The 19279-nt window shown below is 43.3% G+C and overlaps 1 protein-coding gene and 1 long non-coding RNA gene across 2 annotated transcripts in view; one reads left to right on the forward strand and one right to left on the reverse strand.

Moving 5' to 3' along the window:
• Positions 1–19279, forward strand: part of NIBAN1 (niban apoptosis regulator 1) — a 149023-nt gene that overhangs the window by 45171 nt on the left and 84573 nt on the right. Inside the window, exons 2-3 of the mRNA XM_083359070.1 lie at positions 620–750; positions 1893–2024. Of these exons, the coding sequence (XP_083215196.1) occupies positions 620–750; positions 1893–2024 (263 nt within the window). The remainder of the gene's footprint in view (positions 1–619; positions 751–1892; positions 2025–19279) is intronic.
• Positions 681–19279, reverse strand: part of LOC310638236 — a 71928-nt gene continuing 53329 nt past the window's right edge. The window contains exons 2-3 of the long non-coding RNA XR_014492070.1: positions 1860–1952; positions 681–737 (exon numbers count right to left, since the gene is read on the reverse strand). This is a non-coding gene — a long non-coding RNA (uncharacterized lncRNA). The remainder of the gene's footprint in view (positions 738–1859; positions 1953–19279) is intronic.

Consider the following 19279-nt stretch of genomic DNA (forward strand, 5'->3'; position numbering starts at 1 on the left):
AGGGAAATAGACCTGTAACTCTGCGTGTGGCCTAAATCAGATAAGCAAAAGTGTTATGCTTGAGGACTGTTATCTGCTTCTGGAGCTAATCAAATACACTTGCACAAGAATAAGGAGATTTCTTTAGGTGATAAGATATCTGTTTCTTCATGTTTTTAAGAAAAAGGCCAGAACAGGATTAGGTCAGATAAAACAAAAGCCTATTTAGTCAGGGAACATTAACATTCATAATAGAACCTTACTTTGCTTCTCAGTACAGATACATGTACAGTGGTACCTTGGTACTTAACTGCTTTGAAACTCATCAAATTTAGTACTCAACACATTTTGACTTGAAAATTTTGTCCCGGTATTCACTGTTTGATACTCAATGCACAAGCTAGAACCTATTGGTGCCAGCTGCCCTGTGATTCATTTCATTATTCCTTAGAGGAAAAATAGTTTGATACTCATTGTTTTTAGTACTCATCACACCTTCCAGATGAGTAACAAGGTACCACTGTAGTTTTATAGCCCTTTTGCAGAATTTTTTTTCTAAAATAGTTTGGGAATGGGAGTCATACCCTTGTAAGCAAAATGGAGCCTAAATGTGATATGTATATTTTACATACCTTTTCAGGAAAGACTGAAGCGGTGATCAAAAACTTCAGCCCACACTATAAGCGCCAATATGCTATGTCCTTTTGCAAACAGATCCAGAATGAGTTGGAACAAAATAGAGATCTGCAGTCTCAATTCTTAAAAACAAAGGTAACAAAAAGTATTATTTATATATCTTATGAATATTATGTTTCCACCCCATGTTTTGGGCTATTGGTATCAGCCTTACAAAGTGGACTAGATAGGAAACACAGACAGATGAGCTAATTCTACTTAATTGTAAAGCTACATAAACAAAGTCTCATAAGTCCCAAAATACATTTATCTCCCTGTCTCCCTTTACAGCCTATGAAACTCAGAGAATCCCTTCTGAGCTATTCACCCAACCTACATTCCTGCTACAGGCTAAGCTGGCATTTATCTGACCATTTCCTTGGCTTCATCTCTTTGCCCAGTCTCCCAAGATTATCCCCAAATACTATTACCATTGGCCATTTCTTCATTATGCATGTTGCTATCATCTCCATTTGAGTTCAGATGCACCAGTTCCCTTCCTACTTTCTGTAGTTGTTATTATATAACAATCTGGCAAACTTTGTTTGAAGGTTCTAGTTGGCTATGAAGTTATTGGCTGATCATGTCCTCATTTGTGGTCTAGTTCACACATCAAGCTAAGCCAGAATGTGATTTCATTTGGTTTTGCCTTTGTGCATTATGCAAAAAAGATTTCTGTGTGAGTGATAATGTATGCCTTACTCAAGATGCCAATTTATCTATTCTAGGTTTGTTTAATTGACCAGTATTAAGGAAACTATGGTTTAATGCATGAATACAGTTATCCTCTTTGAGTTGCATCTATTTCGCAAGAGCCTATGTTGTGCTTCCCAAGAATTCTGTTGAACCACAAATGATTGAAAATACCTAGATTCCTGTGCAAAATGTATCAGCATGTACTTTAGGTTAGAGAAAATGAAGCCATTTAGAAACAGACGTCATGGCTAATAAATTTAATGAATTAACTAACTAGCTAAATAAATACTGTAAATTGGTTTTGTTTCCAAGCCCTTTTCCTCTCAAGTGACTATTGAAAGCAGAATAGTCAGGCTCCTCTGAAAGCTGAATTTGAGGGTACAGAGCACAGATACAGTATAATCTTCTTGTAGTAGCATGAAAAATCTCATATGTTCATATCAGTATTTTGAAGTTCACACCCTTTCGCCCACTTTATAAAAGAAAAGAAACATAATATTTGTAAGAACCTCATTCTGTTTCTTGTTATCATTTTTCTATAGCCACCTGGATCATCCAGCATGGTCCTTTATGAAGGAGAGGTGTCACATTTTGCTGAAGACCTGAAGAAATGGAAAGAGAGATACATAGTAATTAAAAATATTTACACCGTGGAAAGCTTTGAAAGCAAAGAGGTACACTGTTGATTTATTAAGTTCTGAGGCAAGCATGATGCTTAGCACTGCTGATCTGTTGGGTTCTATTCTGAAATTCAAAACTAGTGAATGAGTATACTTTCTGAGCCACTGGGCACATTTGTAACCCTTGGAGTATATTATAGGCAGATGTGTAAAATAAAATACTAATTTACACATTGACAAAATGAGAATTGAGGTGCTTTGCTAACTCATTCCTGAAGTCCACCCTGGAGATTTTCTATCAACCCATATTTATGTCCCCCCCCCACTTCGTGGCAGTTGGACATCCTTCCCTTAAAAGTCTTGAGCCATAGCCACCCATGATTTCTGTCCTTCAAGAACATTTATAGCCAACCTTAAAAATAAAGAGAGTAAAATAGGATGGAAATTTATAATACCCATATTTTCCTGAAAATAATACCTTGTCTTATTTTTTATTTTATTTTTTTGCCTCCAAAAGAGGCACCAGGTCTTATTTTCAAGGGATGTCTTTTAAACTCACCGACATCCCCTCCCAGCCTGTCCACTTCTATTGGCTGAAGGAACAGCTTCATTCTGTAGGTGCATTCTGGCCTGCATCTTGCAGTCAGGCCTTTCTGAAAGGCTTATGCAGCTGAGAACCGAGCTATGGATTGAACCATAGCTCGGTTCTCGGCTGCAGAGGTCTTGCAGAACTCAGCTATGGACTGAATCCATAACTCTGTTCTTGGCTGCAGAGGCCTTCTGGAAAGGCCTGTGACTGAGAACTGCAGGCCTCGCTATAGAAGATGCCGGAGAAGAAGTTGACTGTTGAGGAAAGGCCTGGCTGCAAGGTAAGTGGGTGCGGGGTGTGTGGGGCAGCTCCACCCTCCCACCCCCACCCTAGTTTGATTTTTAGGTATGTGCCTTGCCCCAAAACTAGAGCTTATTTTGGGGGCAGGGCTTATATTAGGCCCACCCCTAAAAATCAAGCTAGGGCTTATTTTTGTGGTAGGCCTTACTTTTGGGGAAACATGGTATGTTGTTTTCCATTTTTAAAAAACAGTTTTAAGAAAATGTTAGTATTCTAAAGTGGTTGTCTTTTTATCCAGAGCTCAAATCATTCTGCTCCAGGTACATAAACTGTATATGAGTATTGCCATTTTCCAATCCTTTTTTGTTTAGGATTTCCTTTGTGCCTTTGAGAAATCAACACCTCCAAAAGACATCAGTCTTTTCCACCAACTATCCCATTTGTTTGCATTCTTTCCCACTTTGTAGCTTGATGTATTCTCATTATGTGATTAGAGATAGATGTTTTCAAGGTCAGACAACTGGAGGTAAGCAAGGTTACTGAAAGTCATGAAGTTGTCATCAGTGATTAGCAGACTGTTGTCCCATCCTGGGAGGTTATAAATTTGATATTTCTGTGATGGAAACTTCCAAGTAAATGCCTAAGTATTTAAAAGACTTGATTTGATTATTTAATTATATCCATAATTAATGTGATGATGAATACAATATCTTAATTTTGGAATGGTTACTTTCCAGCTTTTCATCTTCAAAATAAGATACTAATGCACATGGGTTTCATCTCAAGCGCATATGAATAGTTAATAATACTTAAAAACAGAATAAAAACAATCTAAGAAAACTATAAATAGCAGCTGGGGAAAAACAACCAGCAGCAATATGGAATTCATAACAGTAAATACAACTAAGAAATGGGTTCACTTGCATCATGTCAGGATCCACTTGAATCCCACATCTTAAGAAAACAAAACTGTTGGAAGTAATTTCTTCCAACAGGAACTTTTAAGAGTAGTTGATAGCAGGCATAACAGACAAGATCTGAGATTTCCCGTACAGAATGATAGGTTAAGGTATCCCCAAGCAACAAGCCACCCCATAGTCCATCCGGCCAGTGTGGGATGGCCAATCCCCCAGTGTTAGGTCCATCGTGGGAAAAGGGGAGATAACAATGGCCTGTCTCCAGATCACACAGCGATGGTTGATGGCTCTTCACACCTTCCTCTGGGATCACAGAAACAAAGCAGGCACGAAGGTTGCATTCTTTATTCCTTCCCTTGTTCTAGCTGACAGTTTAGGGAGATAGGTTCGGAGAGCAATATAGCTCAGGGGAGCAAAATGATACATTGTAGCAGATAGAGGAAGCAAAGGCAATAGATGAAAGCAAAAGGTTACATTGTAGCGGATAGAGGAAGCAGAGGCAATAAACTCAGGCACATCCCCCCTCCCCTTTGTGAGTATGGCAGAACCCAGGAAAAGGTGATATTTGCTTTTGGGTTAGAAGAGATAGATAGAAATGAAATAGGAATGGGTTCTGACATCTTGCCTCCCTTAAAAATAGGAGAGATCCATCTGTAGAGAGAACAAAACAGGTAAATAGGTTAGTCAGGTTTGTTGGGAAATTTTGTATGAAAGCTTTTTAGCAGTTTGGGTGCTCTAACATGTCATTTGTGGACCCACTCATTCTGTGAAGAGGGAAGGTGTTTCCATGCTACTAGGCATTGGGCTGCCCCATGGTATTTCCTAGAATCTAGAATTTCTTTTATTTTGAAGTGTTGTTCTTCTTCAACCATGATTGGAGGTGGTGGTGGTGGGATTTTTAGCCATAAGTGCGATTGTTGTTCTCGTTTCAGCAAGCTGAAGTGAAAGATTTGGTGTATTTGTCTGATGTTCTTCGGCAATTCTAATTCTACTGTTACTGGGTTTATGATTCTTTTAATTAGAAAAGGTCCTATATATTTTGGACCAAGTTTTTGCAAGGCTGTAGGGATTTTAGGTATTTTGTAAACAAATATACCATTTTTCCTACAGTGAATGTTTTAGGTTTGACTCTTTTTTTTATCCACTTGTGTTTTGTGTGCCTGTCTAGCTTTGTCTAAGGTTTTCCTAACCACTGCCCATGTGTTTTGTAATTGGGATATCCATTCTTTCAGTGATGGGATTGCCAGTACATTTGGGGTTAGTTCTGGCATAGGGTTGAAACTTTGGCCAGTGGCTACTTGAAAGGGAGTGTAGCCTGTGCTTGAGTGGACTGCATTCTTGTAAGCAACTTGTGTGAAAGGAAGTAGGTTCATCCAATTCATTTGTTGGAAATTAATAAAGCACCTTAAATATTGCTCAAGTACTGAGTTTGAACGTTCAGTTGATCCATTCGTCTGAGGATGATGACTAGATGACAGTCCATGGGTGGTTCCTAAGAGGGATCCAAATTCTTTCCAAAACTTTGATGTGAATTGCACTCCCCTATCTGATATGATGCGATGGGGTGCCCCGTGCAATTTGTAGATCTGCTGAACGAATAGTTTTGCTAAGATTTTTGCAATAGGGATTTTTTAGCAAGGGATAAAATGCACTTGCTTTGAAAACAGATCTGTAACCACCCAGATGACAGTGTTTCCATTGCTTTCTGGTAACTATAAAATCCATGGATATTTCTTTCCATGGGGCCGAGGGATTTACCATTGGTTGTAGCAGTCCGGGTGATTTCCCTTGCAGCCTCTTAGCAGCTGTGCAAGTTGGGCAATTGGCCACATAGCTTTCTATGTCCTTTTTCATGGCTGGCCACCAAAATTGTCTTTTGATTAAATGTAGTGTTTTTACAAATCCAAAATGTCCTGTTGATTTTGTGTCATGGCACAACGGCATGAAAGTGACTCTCTGGGTGGTTGGTATATATAACTTAATCTCTATCATCTCTATAATAAGATTCTTTCTTATGAAAAGAAAAAAGAAAAACTGAAAAGAATAAGACAACTTTGGGACTCAAAGGGAAACTTTAAAAGGGGCCTGGCTGACTGCCCAGGGAAATAGATAAGATACATAACCTTGAGAACTTTGAAATAACAGCTGTGAAAGGCTTAGTGTTCCCTACCTAGAAAAAAAATTCTCTCTTTTGGATTTTCTAAGTGTAAAGCCTTTAGCTTAAAATACCAATATAGAAGAAGACCAGGAACAAAATTTATTTATGGATAAAGATCAACAAACACTCGCTATGTTGAAAACACTAATCCAAATTCTTACCACAACCAATGAAATACTAAGAGGCTCTGAGAAGGAACAAGAAGACAGCCCAGATAGGAAAGCCCAAACTTTGATCACAACTAAAGAACCATCTATACAAAATACAATAAAAAAACTGAAACATTCAAATACGATGACAGAAGAATCTACTATTCAACAAATATTGATATTTCAAAATCTAGAAAAGACATTGACAACTTGGAAAAAGGAAAAGATTTCTTATACAACTCAGAAGGAACTAGGCAATCTAGAAAAAGAACAGTTGGATGAGAAGACAAACAATTCAGAACAACTACGTCGATATGGAAGAATAAAGAGACTACCCACTAGACCTACAAGTCCTCTCAAAAAAATGGTGACCGGATGGTTTTGCCAATATCAATTAATATACATGATATTCAATGACCCAAAAACAAGGACATGGAAGATAATTTGGCAAAGGAAAAAAGCTAGAATAAGACTCAAGAAGAATGGAGATTCAACCATCTTATTGAAATCTGAAACAGAATGTACTTAAATAGATAAGATGTGTATGTTGAACACATTATGTAAGGACCCACTTCAATCTACATCTTAAAAAAACAGAACTCTTGGAAGCAGTTTCTTCTAACAGGAATCATTATTAAGAGAGACTGACTGAAGGCATGCTAAACAGGATCTGGGGGATCCCCCCCACCATTCAATGTTTTAAAGTGTTTCGAAGCAGCCCCCCCCCCCGCAGTTCTTCCAAGCAATCCAAACCGGCAGATTTCTAGGTGTTACTTCAGGAAAAATAACATCAGTCTGGCTCCCTCAGCACGATCATTCAATCCTCTTCTCTTTCCCCCTCCCCTTTTCCCTTGCTGTCAGTGAAGAGAAGAGTTTCAGAGAGGCATAGGATGAAAGGCAGATGGCATAATTGTTATGGTTAGCAACTCAAAGTGAATCAACAAAAGGTTACTTTGTGGTGAAGACAGGAAGTGAAAGTAGTAAAACCCCCATGCATACCCCCTCCCCTTTTTCATATGACAGAATCCAGGAGATAGTAAGGATTGGTTTTTAAATCAGAGAAGATAGATAGAAATGAAATATAATTGGATTCTGACACTGAGATAAAGAAAAAAAAATGGTCATTAAAATTTAGCAGTATAAATACTAATAGCTAATTTGAATACTGATTTGTGCATAAAGGTCAGGTAACAGTGAATAATGTAGATAAGCTAAAAACGTATTGTTGAAAGTAATAAATAGGTCTATATGGAATGTTAAAAACGAAAATTATCAGTTTAAGCAAGAGATAGCAGATACAAAAAGGAAGAGAGGAAGTATTAAATATTGAAATAAAAAGAAATTTTGATTACTACTTAAACCCCCCCCTGAAAATTAGCAAAAAGGAAGGATATCATATTGTATCCTTAACTTGTTGACATAGAGGGTGAGAAGTTAAGTAAACGAGATATGTGTTTTGAATATTAGATTTTGTGAGGAATGGTGATAGATGAATTGGGAGTACAGGTGAAACTTGAAAAATTAGAATATCGTGCAAAAGTTCATTTATTTCAGTAATGCAACTTAAAAGGGGAAACTAATATATGAGATAGACTCATTACATGCAAAGCAAGATAGTTCAAGCTGATATTCTAATTTTTCGACTTTCACCTGTATACTAAAAATCTTGCGAATGATAAATACCAAACATTAAATCTAAATGTTAGTGGAAATTAAAATTGAAAAATCTATTAGGTCGTTGATTGTCTAAAAGATTGCATGTTAAAACAATTAGAATATGTGTAAACTAAAAAAACTATAGATATATGTAAGAAAGTTATTTTCCATGTGATTGATAGGATAAAACTGGTCTTTAAATTTACAAATAGACAGTATATATGAAGGGAAAAAAGGGGCGCAATGGCTCAGTGGGTTAGGACGCTGAGCTTGTCGATCAGAAGGTCGGCAGTTTGGCGGGTCGAATCCCGAGTACCGCGTAACAGAGTGAGCACCTGTTACTCGTCCCAGCTTCTGCCAACCTAGCAGTTCGAAAGCACATAAAAATGCAAGTAGAAAAATAGGGACCACTACGGTGGGAAGGTAACAGCGTTCCGTGCGCCTTTGGCGTCTAGTCATGCCAGCCACATGACCACGGAGATGTCCTCGGACAAGCGCTGGCTCTTTGGCTTTGAAACGGAGATGAGCACTGGCCCCTAGAGTCGGAAACGACTAGCACGCATGTGCGGGGGAACCTTTACCTTTACTTTATGAAGGGAAAAAGAGAGGAAATATTTATGGTAGCAATTTGAAATCTGTACTAATGATATCTGTATGTAATTGAATTACTACTACCCAGCCACCACATTGCTTTTCAAATATGTGAATGTAATATTAGAAAATCAATATAATTTGAAAAAATAAAATAAAATAAAGTCCATAGCTATCTCTTCCCATGGTTGAGAAGGTCTGCCACCGGCTGCAGTAACCCAGGAGTTTCCCTGGAATTCTTTTCATATGGCACAACTCCTGACATAGTTTTCCACATCTCGTTTTAGCCCCAGCCACCAAAATTGCCAGCGGATGAGGTGTAGAGTTTTTATCTGAAGTGTCCAGCCTGTTTTACGTCATGGCTGTGTTTGAGAGCATTGAGACAGAGGGCTTCAGGCAGATACAGTTTCCCGCCCTCCCTTGTATGCCGCTTCCCACTCACATAAACTAGGGAATGACCCTAACATTTTGAGAACATGAGTTTTTTTAACAGGGATGTTATTATTTATTATTAATGTCAGTACTATTTTTTTAATATACTGTATTGTAAGAAGTGACATCTATTGCTGCTCTATGACCTTAATAAAGTTAGATTCTATTCTATTCCCCCTTGTATTGCCAAACCATCCCTGCATGTTAAGGAGGTTTGATTATCTTTGAACCTTTGATCGGTGAGGAGCTCTTGGTTTATCTTCTTTACTCCCAGGTCCATCAGGATTAGGGGTTCTGTGAGGTGTGAGTTGTGCCGCAGGTTGTGAACTGGGGATAATTGCTTTGTTGACCTCTTTGTGTTCGCTTTTGTTACTAGGGCAATCGGGATAGTGCATCAGCTAAGAAAGTTTTTTCCTCCCGGTATGTACTTTAGAGTGAAGTTGAAATGATTAAAGTACTATGCCCACTGCACTTATTTTGGCGACAGTTTGCGGGGGGGTCTTCAGTGCCTCTAGGTTTTGTGATCTGTCCATACTTCAAATGGCACCTTGCTCCCCTCTAAATAGTGTTGCCAGTTTAACAGGCTCCACCTAATGGCAAAGGCCTCCTTCTCCCAGATTGCCCATCTCATCTTACTTTCAGTGAATTTTTTGGAGGTGTAGGCGCAGGGTTGTAGGACTCCACTTTTGTTCTTTTGCAGTAATACAAGTCTGACTGCAATGTCGCTGGCTGTTCTGAACCAGCCCTCTTCTGGCCTTGTAGTAAGGCAAACCCCTATTCAGAAAGAAGAGACTGGAGAGCGTCCAAGGCTAAAAGGCATCTGCCAAGATTTAATTACGCAGTTAACAAAAACACTAGAGCTTGTCTTCTCAAGCGGAAAAGTTGCTTTCAGCAACCAGCCCCTCCCCAAACACTCCTTTTATAGAGAGCTCAGGGCGTGGTCTCCCTGTGCCTCCTCCCGAGGAGTCCCACAGCCTTTCTTTGTTTGTTCCTGCTCGACTGCCTCCTGCGTCGGGCGTCCTTGAACAGGGCCAGCTGTGGGTCATCTTCCTCCGCACTCTCGGGCTCACGCAGCTGAGAAGAGGTCCCCGGCTGAGGGCTCTGCAAAGCCTCCAAACCATCATCAGCCGGTTCGTTTCCCTCCTCCCCCTCATCTGAGTCATCCGATACATCGGAGCCGGCTGTCGGACCCACAGGCTGGCCCTGAGTCACAACACTATCCCGCACCGCAGGGCCCTTCCCCCGGGTCTGCCGATCCGGATGCGGTCGGGATGGGAACTGTTCGTGAAAAGCAGTCACCAACGCAGGGGCATGAACGGCGGTCGCGTCTTCCCATGTGAAGTCCTCCGGCCCATACCCTTTCCACTCGATCAGGTATTGGAAGCGACCTTTCAGCCAGCGGGAATCCCTGATGCTGGCGACCTCGTACTCGGGGGTGCTGTCGCCATCACGAGGTCCTGATGGGGGAGGTTCCGCTTGGCGAAGTGGACAAGCCGGTTGTTCGGGGACCAACAAGGACCGATGGAAGATGGGGTGCACGCGCAGGGAACGTGGCAGAGTTAAACGATAGGCGACCGGGTTGATGACGGCCTCGACTGGGAACGGTCCAAGGTAACGGTGGTCCAGCTTCCTCGCCGGCCGAGTGAATGGTAGGTTTCTGGTGGACAGCCAGACCCGATCCCCCACCGATAATGGAGGCGTATCCCTTCTCGACCGATCGGCGGACCTCTTGTAGTCGGCCTTGGCCTTCTCCAGCTGCCGTCGCACCAACCGATGGATCGCCTGTAATTCCGCCATGAATTCGTTCGCTGCCGGCTCCGGTGAGTCCACGGGAGAAAGGGGGAAAAACCTGGGGTGATAACCCACGTTGGCCAAGAACGGTGTCATCTGCGTGGAGGTGTGCTGCGAGTTGTTAAAGGCAAACTCGGCTATGGCCAAATAGTCCACCCAATTGTCCTGCTGCAGGTTAACATAGCAGCGCAGATACTGCTCTAAGATGCCGATGACCTTCTCGGTACCCCCGTCGGTCTGAGGATGATGCGCGGACGAGAGGCAAACCTTAATGTCCAACGCCCGCATCAACTCCTGCCAGAAGCGGGCTGTAAACTGGGCCCCCCTATCGGAGACGACCCTATCGGGAAGGCCGTGCAGCCGGAACACCTGTTGGATGAACATGTAACTAGTGGCGCGAGCTGACGGTAAGCCGCGACAGGGGATGAAGTGCGCCATCTTGGTCAACATGTCCACCACCACAAACACTGTCGTGAAGCCGGAGGATGGGGGTAGATCCGTCAGAAAGTCCATGGACACAACCCCCCAGGGTCTCTTGGGCGTTGGCAAAGGCTGCAGTAAACCAGGCGGGGCCCCTGTCGCTGACTTGGCCTGCCTGCATGGAACGCAGGAGGTGACATAAGACTGGACATCGTGTCGGACTCGGGGCCACCAGAATGTACGGGAGACCAGGTTCAGAGTCTTGAACAGGCCAAAATGCCCCGCAGCCGGGTTATCATGACATTGGCTGAGGACGAGTCCCCTGAGTGGCCCTCCTGGAACATAGAGCCAGTCACGATAATACAGGAGTCCATCCGTGACCGACCAAGGCGAATCTGGCCCCACCTCTTCCTTCCGCTGAGCCACCCACGCCTCCTGCTGCTGCGCCTCCCGGATCCGAGCCCGTATATCCACCGGCTCCCGCACCGCAGCAAAAGACTCGACGGGGATCACTGTCCTGGGCGGAAGCTTGTCTTCCACTCGGGTGTACTCGGGCTTCCTGGACAGAGCATCCGCTCTCTGGTTTTGCCCGCTTGGTATGTACCGCACCCGGAAGTCAAACCTCGCAAAGAAGAGGGACCACCGGATCTGGCGTTGGTTCAAATTCTGAGCGGTCTGCAGGCTTTCCAGATTCTTGTGGTCCGTCCGGACCTCGATTTGATGCCGCGCCCCCTCCAGATGATGCCTCCAAGCCTCGAACGCCGCCTTGATGGCCAGCAGCTCCTTCTCCCAGATGGTATAGTTGCGCTCCGAGGGGTTCAATTTCCGAGAGTGATACGCGCAAGGGAAAAGGGTACCGTTGGGCGTCGCTGCCTGGAGTAACACGGCCCCAATGGCAATGTCGGAGGCGTCCGCCTCCACGACAAACGGCCGTTGCGGGTCAGGATGCTTCAAGATGGGCTCCTTCATGAAGGCGTCCTTCAAAGCTTGGAACGCCTGTTGTTCGGGGGCGTTCCACTGGAACCGAGTCTTCTTCTGCAGGAGCCGGGTAAGGGGGGCTGTCAAGGCAGCAAAGCCAGGAATGAATGTTCGATAGTAGTTGGCAAATCCAAGAAGTCGCTGAACATCCTTCACGCGACGTGGGGGTTGCCAACTCTGCAACGACTCAACTTTACTCGGTTCCATGGCGATGCCCTCAGGAGAAATGCAGTGACCCAAGAAATCGATGGTCTCCTGGTAAAACTGGCACTTCTCCAACTTGGCAAACAGCCGATGTTTCCGGAGGCGCTGCAGGACCTGACGGAGATGCTGATGATGCGCTTCACGCGACGGGGAGTAAATCAGGATGTCGTCCAGGTAAATCACGACAAACTGGTCCAACAGATCTCGAAAGATGTCGTTCATAAAATGCTGAAACACAGCGGGGGCGTTGGTCAGGCCAAACGGCATCACCGTGTACTCGAAATGTCCATAGCGAGTACCAAACGCCGTCTTCCACTCATCACCCGGCCGAACCCTGACGAGGTTGTAAGCTCCACGCAGGTCCAGTTTCGTGAAGATCTTAGCCTCCCGGAGTCGGTCCAAGAGCTCGGGGATAAGGGGCAGCGGGTAGCGGTTACGCACCGTGATGGCGTTGAGTTTCCGATAGTCACAGCAGAGCCGTAACTCGCCCGACTTCTTTTTGACGAAGAGCACGGGCGCAGACACTGGCGAGGACGAGGGCCGGATGAAACCATGAGCCAAATTCTTTGTCAGGAAGTCCCGCAATGCAGCCAACTCGGGCTCCGACATGGAATACAAACGCCCCACTGGGAGAGGTGCATCAGGAACTAGATCAATGGAACAGTCATAGGGCCTGTGCGGGGGTAATTGGTCCACCTCTGACTCGCTGAACACATCAGCAAAGTCGGACAGTTCGGGAGGCAAAGAAACCCCTGAGGAACCCTCCACCTGGCCGGCACAGATATGGCGGGTGTGGTCCACGCATTGCAAACTTGGGAAGGTGACCAAGTTCTGAGACCAATAGATCTGTGGATCATGCGCCCGGAGCCACGCCAGTCCCAGGACCACGGGGAAGTGCAGATCCGAAGTGATGTAGAACTGAATGGCCTCCACATGGGAACTAATGGCCATACACACTGGTTGCGTGGCGGCCGTAATAGGCCCGGACAGGAGCACTCGACCATCAATAGTCTCCACTAGCATGGGCGGATCCACCGGACACTGGGGAACAGCCCATTTGGCCACGAAGGCCGAGTCCATAAAGTTAGTGGTAGCCCCAGAGTCAATTAAGGCATGGACCGGAATCCCCTCTGGCTTGCCAGGAAGGATCAGTCGTGCCTCCAAAATCAAATGCCGTGGAGGTTCACAGGCACCGTCGGAATGGCGTCGCTCGGCGTGATCGTGGTGGGTCGTCCGATCTATCACACCGTCTAGATCGGGCTTGGGCCGTTTCCCGACAGCAAAGCAGGGGACTTTCTCGGGGCCGGCTTGGTCACTGATGCCCGCTGACGCTTCTTTGGACAAGAAGCAGCCAAATGTCCAGGGTCCCCACAGTAAAAACACAACCCCTCCGATCGTCGTCTGTCCATTTCCGTCACCGATAGACGGGACCTGGCGGCTCCCAGCTCCATTGGCTCCTCCCTCTGGACTGGGGGCTCACGCACAACAGGGGCGGCAGGGGTCTGTGGGGTGGCACGGCGACTCTTTCGCTGCTGCAGCCGGGCATCGATCCGCAGACAAAGATGGATCAGCCCATTCAGATCTGAGGGAATGTCCACGCGGGCCAGCTCATCCAACATCTCCTCTGACAAGCCATCCTGAAAGGCATCCACGAGCGCAGCCTCATTCCAGGCGGAATCCTGGCTAAGCAGCCGGAAATCGCTGATATAGGCCTGTAGAGGGCGCTGACCCTGCCTCAAAGCTTTCAGGCGTCGGGTGGCAGTCTGCGCCTTAATCGGGTCCTCGTACATGAGGCGCATATGGTCACAAAACCCCCCAAAGTTATCCAACAAAGGGCTAGGCTGTGCCAACAGAGGCGTGCCCCAACGAGCTGCATCTCCCGACAGAAGGCTCAACACGAATCCCACCTTATCTCGGTCAGTGGGGAAATCAGCTGCTCTCACGCTGATAAAAAGCTGGCATTGTCCCAGGAAGGCAGGAAACAGTTCTGGTTTACCAGCAAATTTATCCGGCATAGCTATCTTGTTAAGGAATTTTATTTGTGCAGAGGTCTCCTTGTGCTAACAAAGAGTTGCACAGACAAGGAATGGTACTGAGAGTAGTAAAAGTCACACAAGAAATACACTGAGTTATAAAAACAAAAAGTAGTTTACTTTTGAGGTGGTGTAAGAACAAAAATGCACAGTCAAAAAATAAACAGTCCAGGTCATAAACAATAGCAACAGTCCAAAGAGTAATCCAAATACAAAGTCTTCTTACCGGTCCAGAGGTCAATACACAGTTTAGGTTACAACAGTAGTAAACCAACAGCAGAGCAAAAACAGTAACAGTAGAGATCAGTGAATTCAGAGAGAGAGAGAAGCTACGTTCCTAGCTTCCTCTTATAGCCATGAGAACACTTACACACCCATTGGCCAATTAACATCTTAAAGCCATAGCATTATGGTTAATATATTTTCAACCCAACATTGTAGGCTAACACCATATGCCTAACATTCTCCCCTTTGGGTAGAATAATATATAACTCTTACAATCTTATGCACATTCTTTCACAATTAGCATTGTGTTTCACAGCACTTTGTACCTTCGTAAAATGGTCTGCAATATTTACATCAGATGAACAATACTCTAGCTGTATTAATTTATCTTTGACACATTGTTTGACATTTAAATAACGAAGATCAGTATGTTTAGATCTTGTTCTTACTGCAGCATTATTAGCCATCTTTATCGTAGCTTGATTGTCCTCATACACAATGAATGGATCATTTACATTTAAACCCATATCTAACAATAATTGTTTGTACACTAGCAGTTCTGTACATAACACTGATAGACATGAAAATTCAGCCTCCATTGTAGATAAGCTTATGTGTTTTTGTCTAATAGATTTCCATCCAATCAAAGAATCACCCAACATTATAGCCAACCCTGAAGTAGATTGACGAGTGCTTGAATCAGTGGCAAAACTCGCATCTGCATATGCAGTGAGGATTAACTCACGATTTGGCTCTAAATATAACGAGTAGTGAATAGTCTGCTTCAAATACCTTAATACTCGTTTAGCTGATTGCCAGTGTCTAACAGTTGGATTATTGTTGTACCTAGCTAATTGATTTACACAGTAAGAAATATCAGGCCTAGTCCAATTACTCAGATACATAAGACTTCCTATCAAAGATTGGTACATAGTCTTATCAAATACAGGACTCTCAACATTAGTGTCCTTAAAATCCATAGCCATCGGAGTTTTTGATGGTTTACACATTTCCATATTGTATCTCTTTAATAACTGAGATATTTTACTGGCTTGCGAAATCTTAAAACCCCTATTCGTTTTCACAATATCTAACCCCAAATAGTGGCTTATTTTCCCAAGATTTCTAATTGTGAATTTCTTTTCCAATCTTGAAATGATAGTTTGTGCTTCTAACTCAGTTTTTGTTATTATTGCAATATCATCTGTGAATAATAAGAGAAACGATAATGCTCCGTTGTGTTCTCTTCTAAACAAACAAGGATCAGCATTACTGGCTACAAAACCTAATGCACTTAACTCATTAACTATACATTTGTTCCATTCATAGCCTGATTGTTTCAATCCATAGAGGCTTTTCTTTAATTCCCAACAATCATGGTCTCTATCACTGGTCAATCCTGGTGGTATTCTTAAATAAATAGTATGTTGCAATGGAGCATGTAAATATGCAGTTTCAACATCTACATGATTAACCATATATTGGTTTTTAGCCGCCCATACTAAAGCTGCTCTTAAAGTAGTTGCCCTTAGACTGGGTGCAAATACTTCGTCATAATCCTCAGTAGTTTGGGCAAAACCTTGTGCAACCAAACGTGCCTTATGGGTTATAGTTCCATCTACACCCTTCTTTATCTTATATATCCATTTACAACCTATAGCTTGCTCACCAGGTGGCAGTTTTGCTTTCACATAAACTTTAAGATCCTGCAAAGACTTCAACTCCCTGTTGATTGCAGCTTTCCATAATGCCTGTTCCTTTTCAGGATACATCCTGATCTCATTATAGTTAGAAGGTACTGAACTAACTTGACATATTATACTGGCTTCATAGTGATCAGGTGGATGTCTGATACGCGTTGAACGCCAAGGAATTACAGGGCTTTGAATTCCTGACTCCTCTCCTTCCTCTGATTCATCTTTAATCTCCCCTATCTCCTCTTCATCTTTTATAGGAGATGTATTATCATTGCTAGTTACGTTATCAGAGGAGTCCTCAAACACTAGAGGATCAGTATTAACAGTTTCTTGCTCTAACCTATCCCAACCAACGTGCTCAAGGAATTTTGCACACACACTGTTATATACATTAGTTGTGCCTCGTTCCCAGAAACGATAGGATCTATGGTTAGCTTCATAACCTACGAAGTATAATTGCCTAGCCCTATGTTGGCCTTTACTCCTGAGTTGTGCAGGAATGTGGACCCAAGCTGGGGTGCCAAACGTGTGCAGGTAATCAAGGTTTGGTCTTCTATCATGCCATATTGTATATGGTATTTTACCAGTAGAAGTATTAACAACTATATTCAGAACATGGTTTGCACATTTTGCTGCCTCCCCCCACAGTCTATCTGTTAAGCCTGAATCTCTTAACATGGCTTGTAACGTTTGCCCACGTCTCTCAACAAAAGCATTATGTTGAGGCCTATATGGCGCTGAACGTTTATGCTCAATGCCAGCAGATTCTAACATATCAACAAAACGCTTATTTGTAAATTCAGTACCATTATCAGTAATTATGCACTGAACCTTTCTCTTTGTTTTTCTCTCCACGAACTTCAGCCAGTTTGCAAATTGTTGGAAAGTGTCTGCCTTTGACTTAAGCAGATAACAAAAACCATAACGAGAGTAGTGGTCCAATATACTTAAAATATAACATGATCCTCCTAAACTTGGTTTCATGGGTCCAATTAAGTCAGCAAACACAACTTCCAAAGGTACAGTTGTTTTGAAGCTGTTTATCCTGTTTGCAGGAGTTGCCTTGCTCTTTTCCTGATTACAGGCATTGCAATTCAAATACTTACTACATGGCTTCAGTTTAATTCCCTCTACTAACTCAACTGTTTTACGTAGTGATTTAAAGTTTACATGCCCTAACCGCCTATGCAATAAATGTATACATTCATCATGTGGCTTCTTGTTCTCACATATTGAGTTAGCTTTAACTGTACTAACCTGGTTACTTGTGAGAATGAATAAACCATTTTTCAAATTAGCAGTTACACAGGTTCCATTCCTCTCAATAGTGCATTGCTCCCCTCTGAATGTTACCACAAACCCAACCTTAACCAATTCCCTTACAGATAACAGGTTGAATCTTAGTTTAGGTATATATAACATAGGTAACTGTTCATCAATGCATGGACAATAGGAATTACCTTCACCAGAGGCCTTCATCCTCCAACCGTTGGCTAGTGAAACATATTGGTTGCTGTTTTTCATATTAACAAACCTATCCTTTACTTTAGTAATGCATTGTGAAGCCCCACTATCAACAACCCACAATTCATTATTTCTAGATGTTGATTCATCAGAAATAGCCAAACCAATGCCCTTCTTAGCCTTCCCACTGCTATTTACATTCTGTTTTATACCCTTTCTACAGAATTTGGCTATATGCCCTCTAGCCCCACAAGAAAAACATTTCTTGACGTTGTAAGCAGTGGTAAATGGCTGCTCCTCTCGTGGCTGTGTCTCTCTCAGCTGGTCTCTGTCACGCCTCCTTCTGGACTCTTCCAGCAGTCTCCCAGTAATGTTAGTCAATGTCAGTTCCTCTCTGGTCAGGACTTCCAAAGAAGAAACATATCCATCATAACTCTCATCCAAAGATGACAGAATAATGTAGACCTGATGCAACTCTGAAAAAATCAGCTCCTTTTCATGAAGCTCTGGAAAAGTTGCTTTCATGTAATTTAAATGGGTCAGCATATCTCCATTCTTCTGCAGACGAGCCCTAAACAGCTTACGTGTAAGGTGTATATGTGCACCCACACTGTCACGAACATAAAGCCTTCGCAAAACATCCCAACACCTAGCAGCAGACTCCTCACCACGAATATGGACAAGCTGCTGGTCATTCAGTGTTAGTCCAATAATGCAAAGAGCTTTCTCGTTGCTTCGTTTAAAGTTGTCTAACTTCTTTGCATCCTCTTCGTCATCTGGATCCCAAGCAGTAGTATCTGGTGGGTTATTTACAACAGTCCATAGTCCTTCCTTGCGCAAAAGCAAGCAGCATTTCGTGGACCAGGAAACATAGTTTGTCCCATCCAACCGGGTTATCCAGGAGATGCCTGACAACAGTTCCTGTGCCATTTTACACCAAAAATAACTAACACAAACTCAGCTAGGAATACTGTGTGTACTAACTCTCAGTACAGGCCTGGGCCCATAACCAGTGTTAAGGAATTTTATTTGTGCAGAGGTCTCCTTGTGCTAACAAAGAGTTGCACAGACAAGGAATGGTACTGAGAGTAGTAAAAGTCACACAAGAAATACACTGAGTTATAAAAACAAAAAGTAGTTTACTTTTGAGGTGGTGTAAGAACAAAAATGCACAGTCAAAAAATAAACAGTCCAGGTCATAAACAATAGCAACAGTCCAAAGAGTAATCCAAATACAAAGTCTTCTTACCGGTCCAGAGGTCAATACACAGTTTAGGTTACAACAGTAGTAAACCAACAGCAGAGCAAAAACAGTAACAGTAGAGATCAGTGAATTCAGAGAGAGAGAGAAGCTACGTTCCTAGCTTCCTCTTATTTTATTTATTATATTTTCAACCCAACATTGTAGGCTAACACCATATGCCTAACATTTCCTCCTGGGTGGGGGTGCAGCATGTACCTGAGCTTGCAGTTGAGCCACCTGAGCTGCCAGCAAAGTGAGTTGCTGGGTGAGCTGGGCATTCTCGGCAAGAAGCTGCTCCATCGTAGTAATAAGGGGTGGGTGGCTGAAAGCAAACTGTTCTGAACCAGCCCTCTTCTGGCCTTGTAAAGGCAAACCCCTATTCAGAAAGAAGAGACTGGAGAGCGTCCAAGGCTAAAAGGCATCTGCCAAGATTTAATTACGCAGTTAACAAAAACACTAGAGCTTGTCTTCTCAAGCGGAAAAGTTGCTTTCAGCAACCAGCCCCTCCCCAAACACTCCTTT

The sequence above is a fragment of the Vipera ursinii genome (genome assembly GCF_947247035.1).
Source record: "Vipera ursinii genome assembly, chromosome: 3".
Classification (NCBI taxonomy): Eukaryota; Metazoa; Chordata; class Lepidosauria; order Squamata; family Viperidae; genus Vipera; species Vipera ursinii.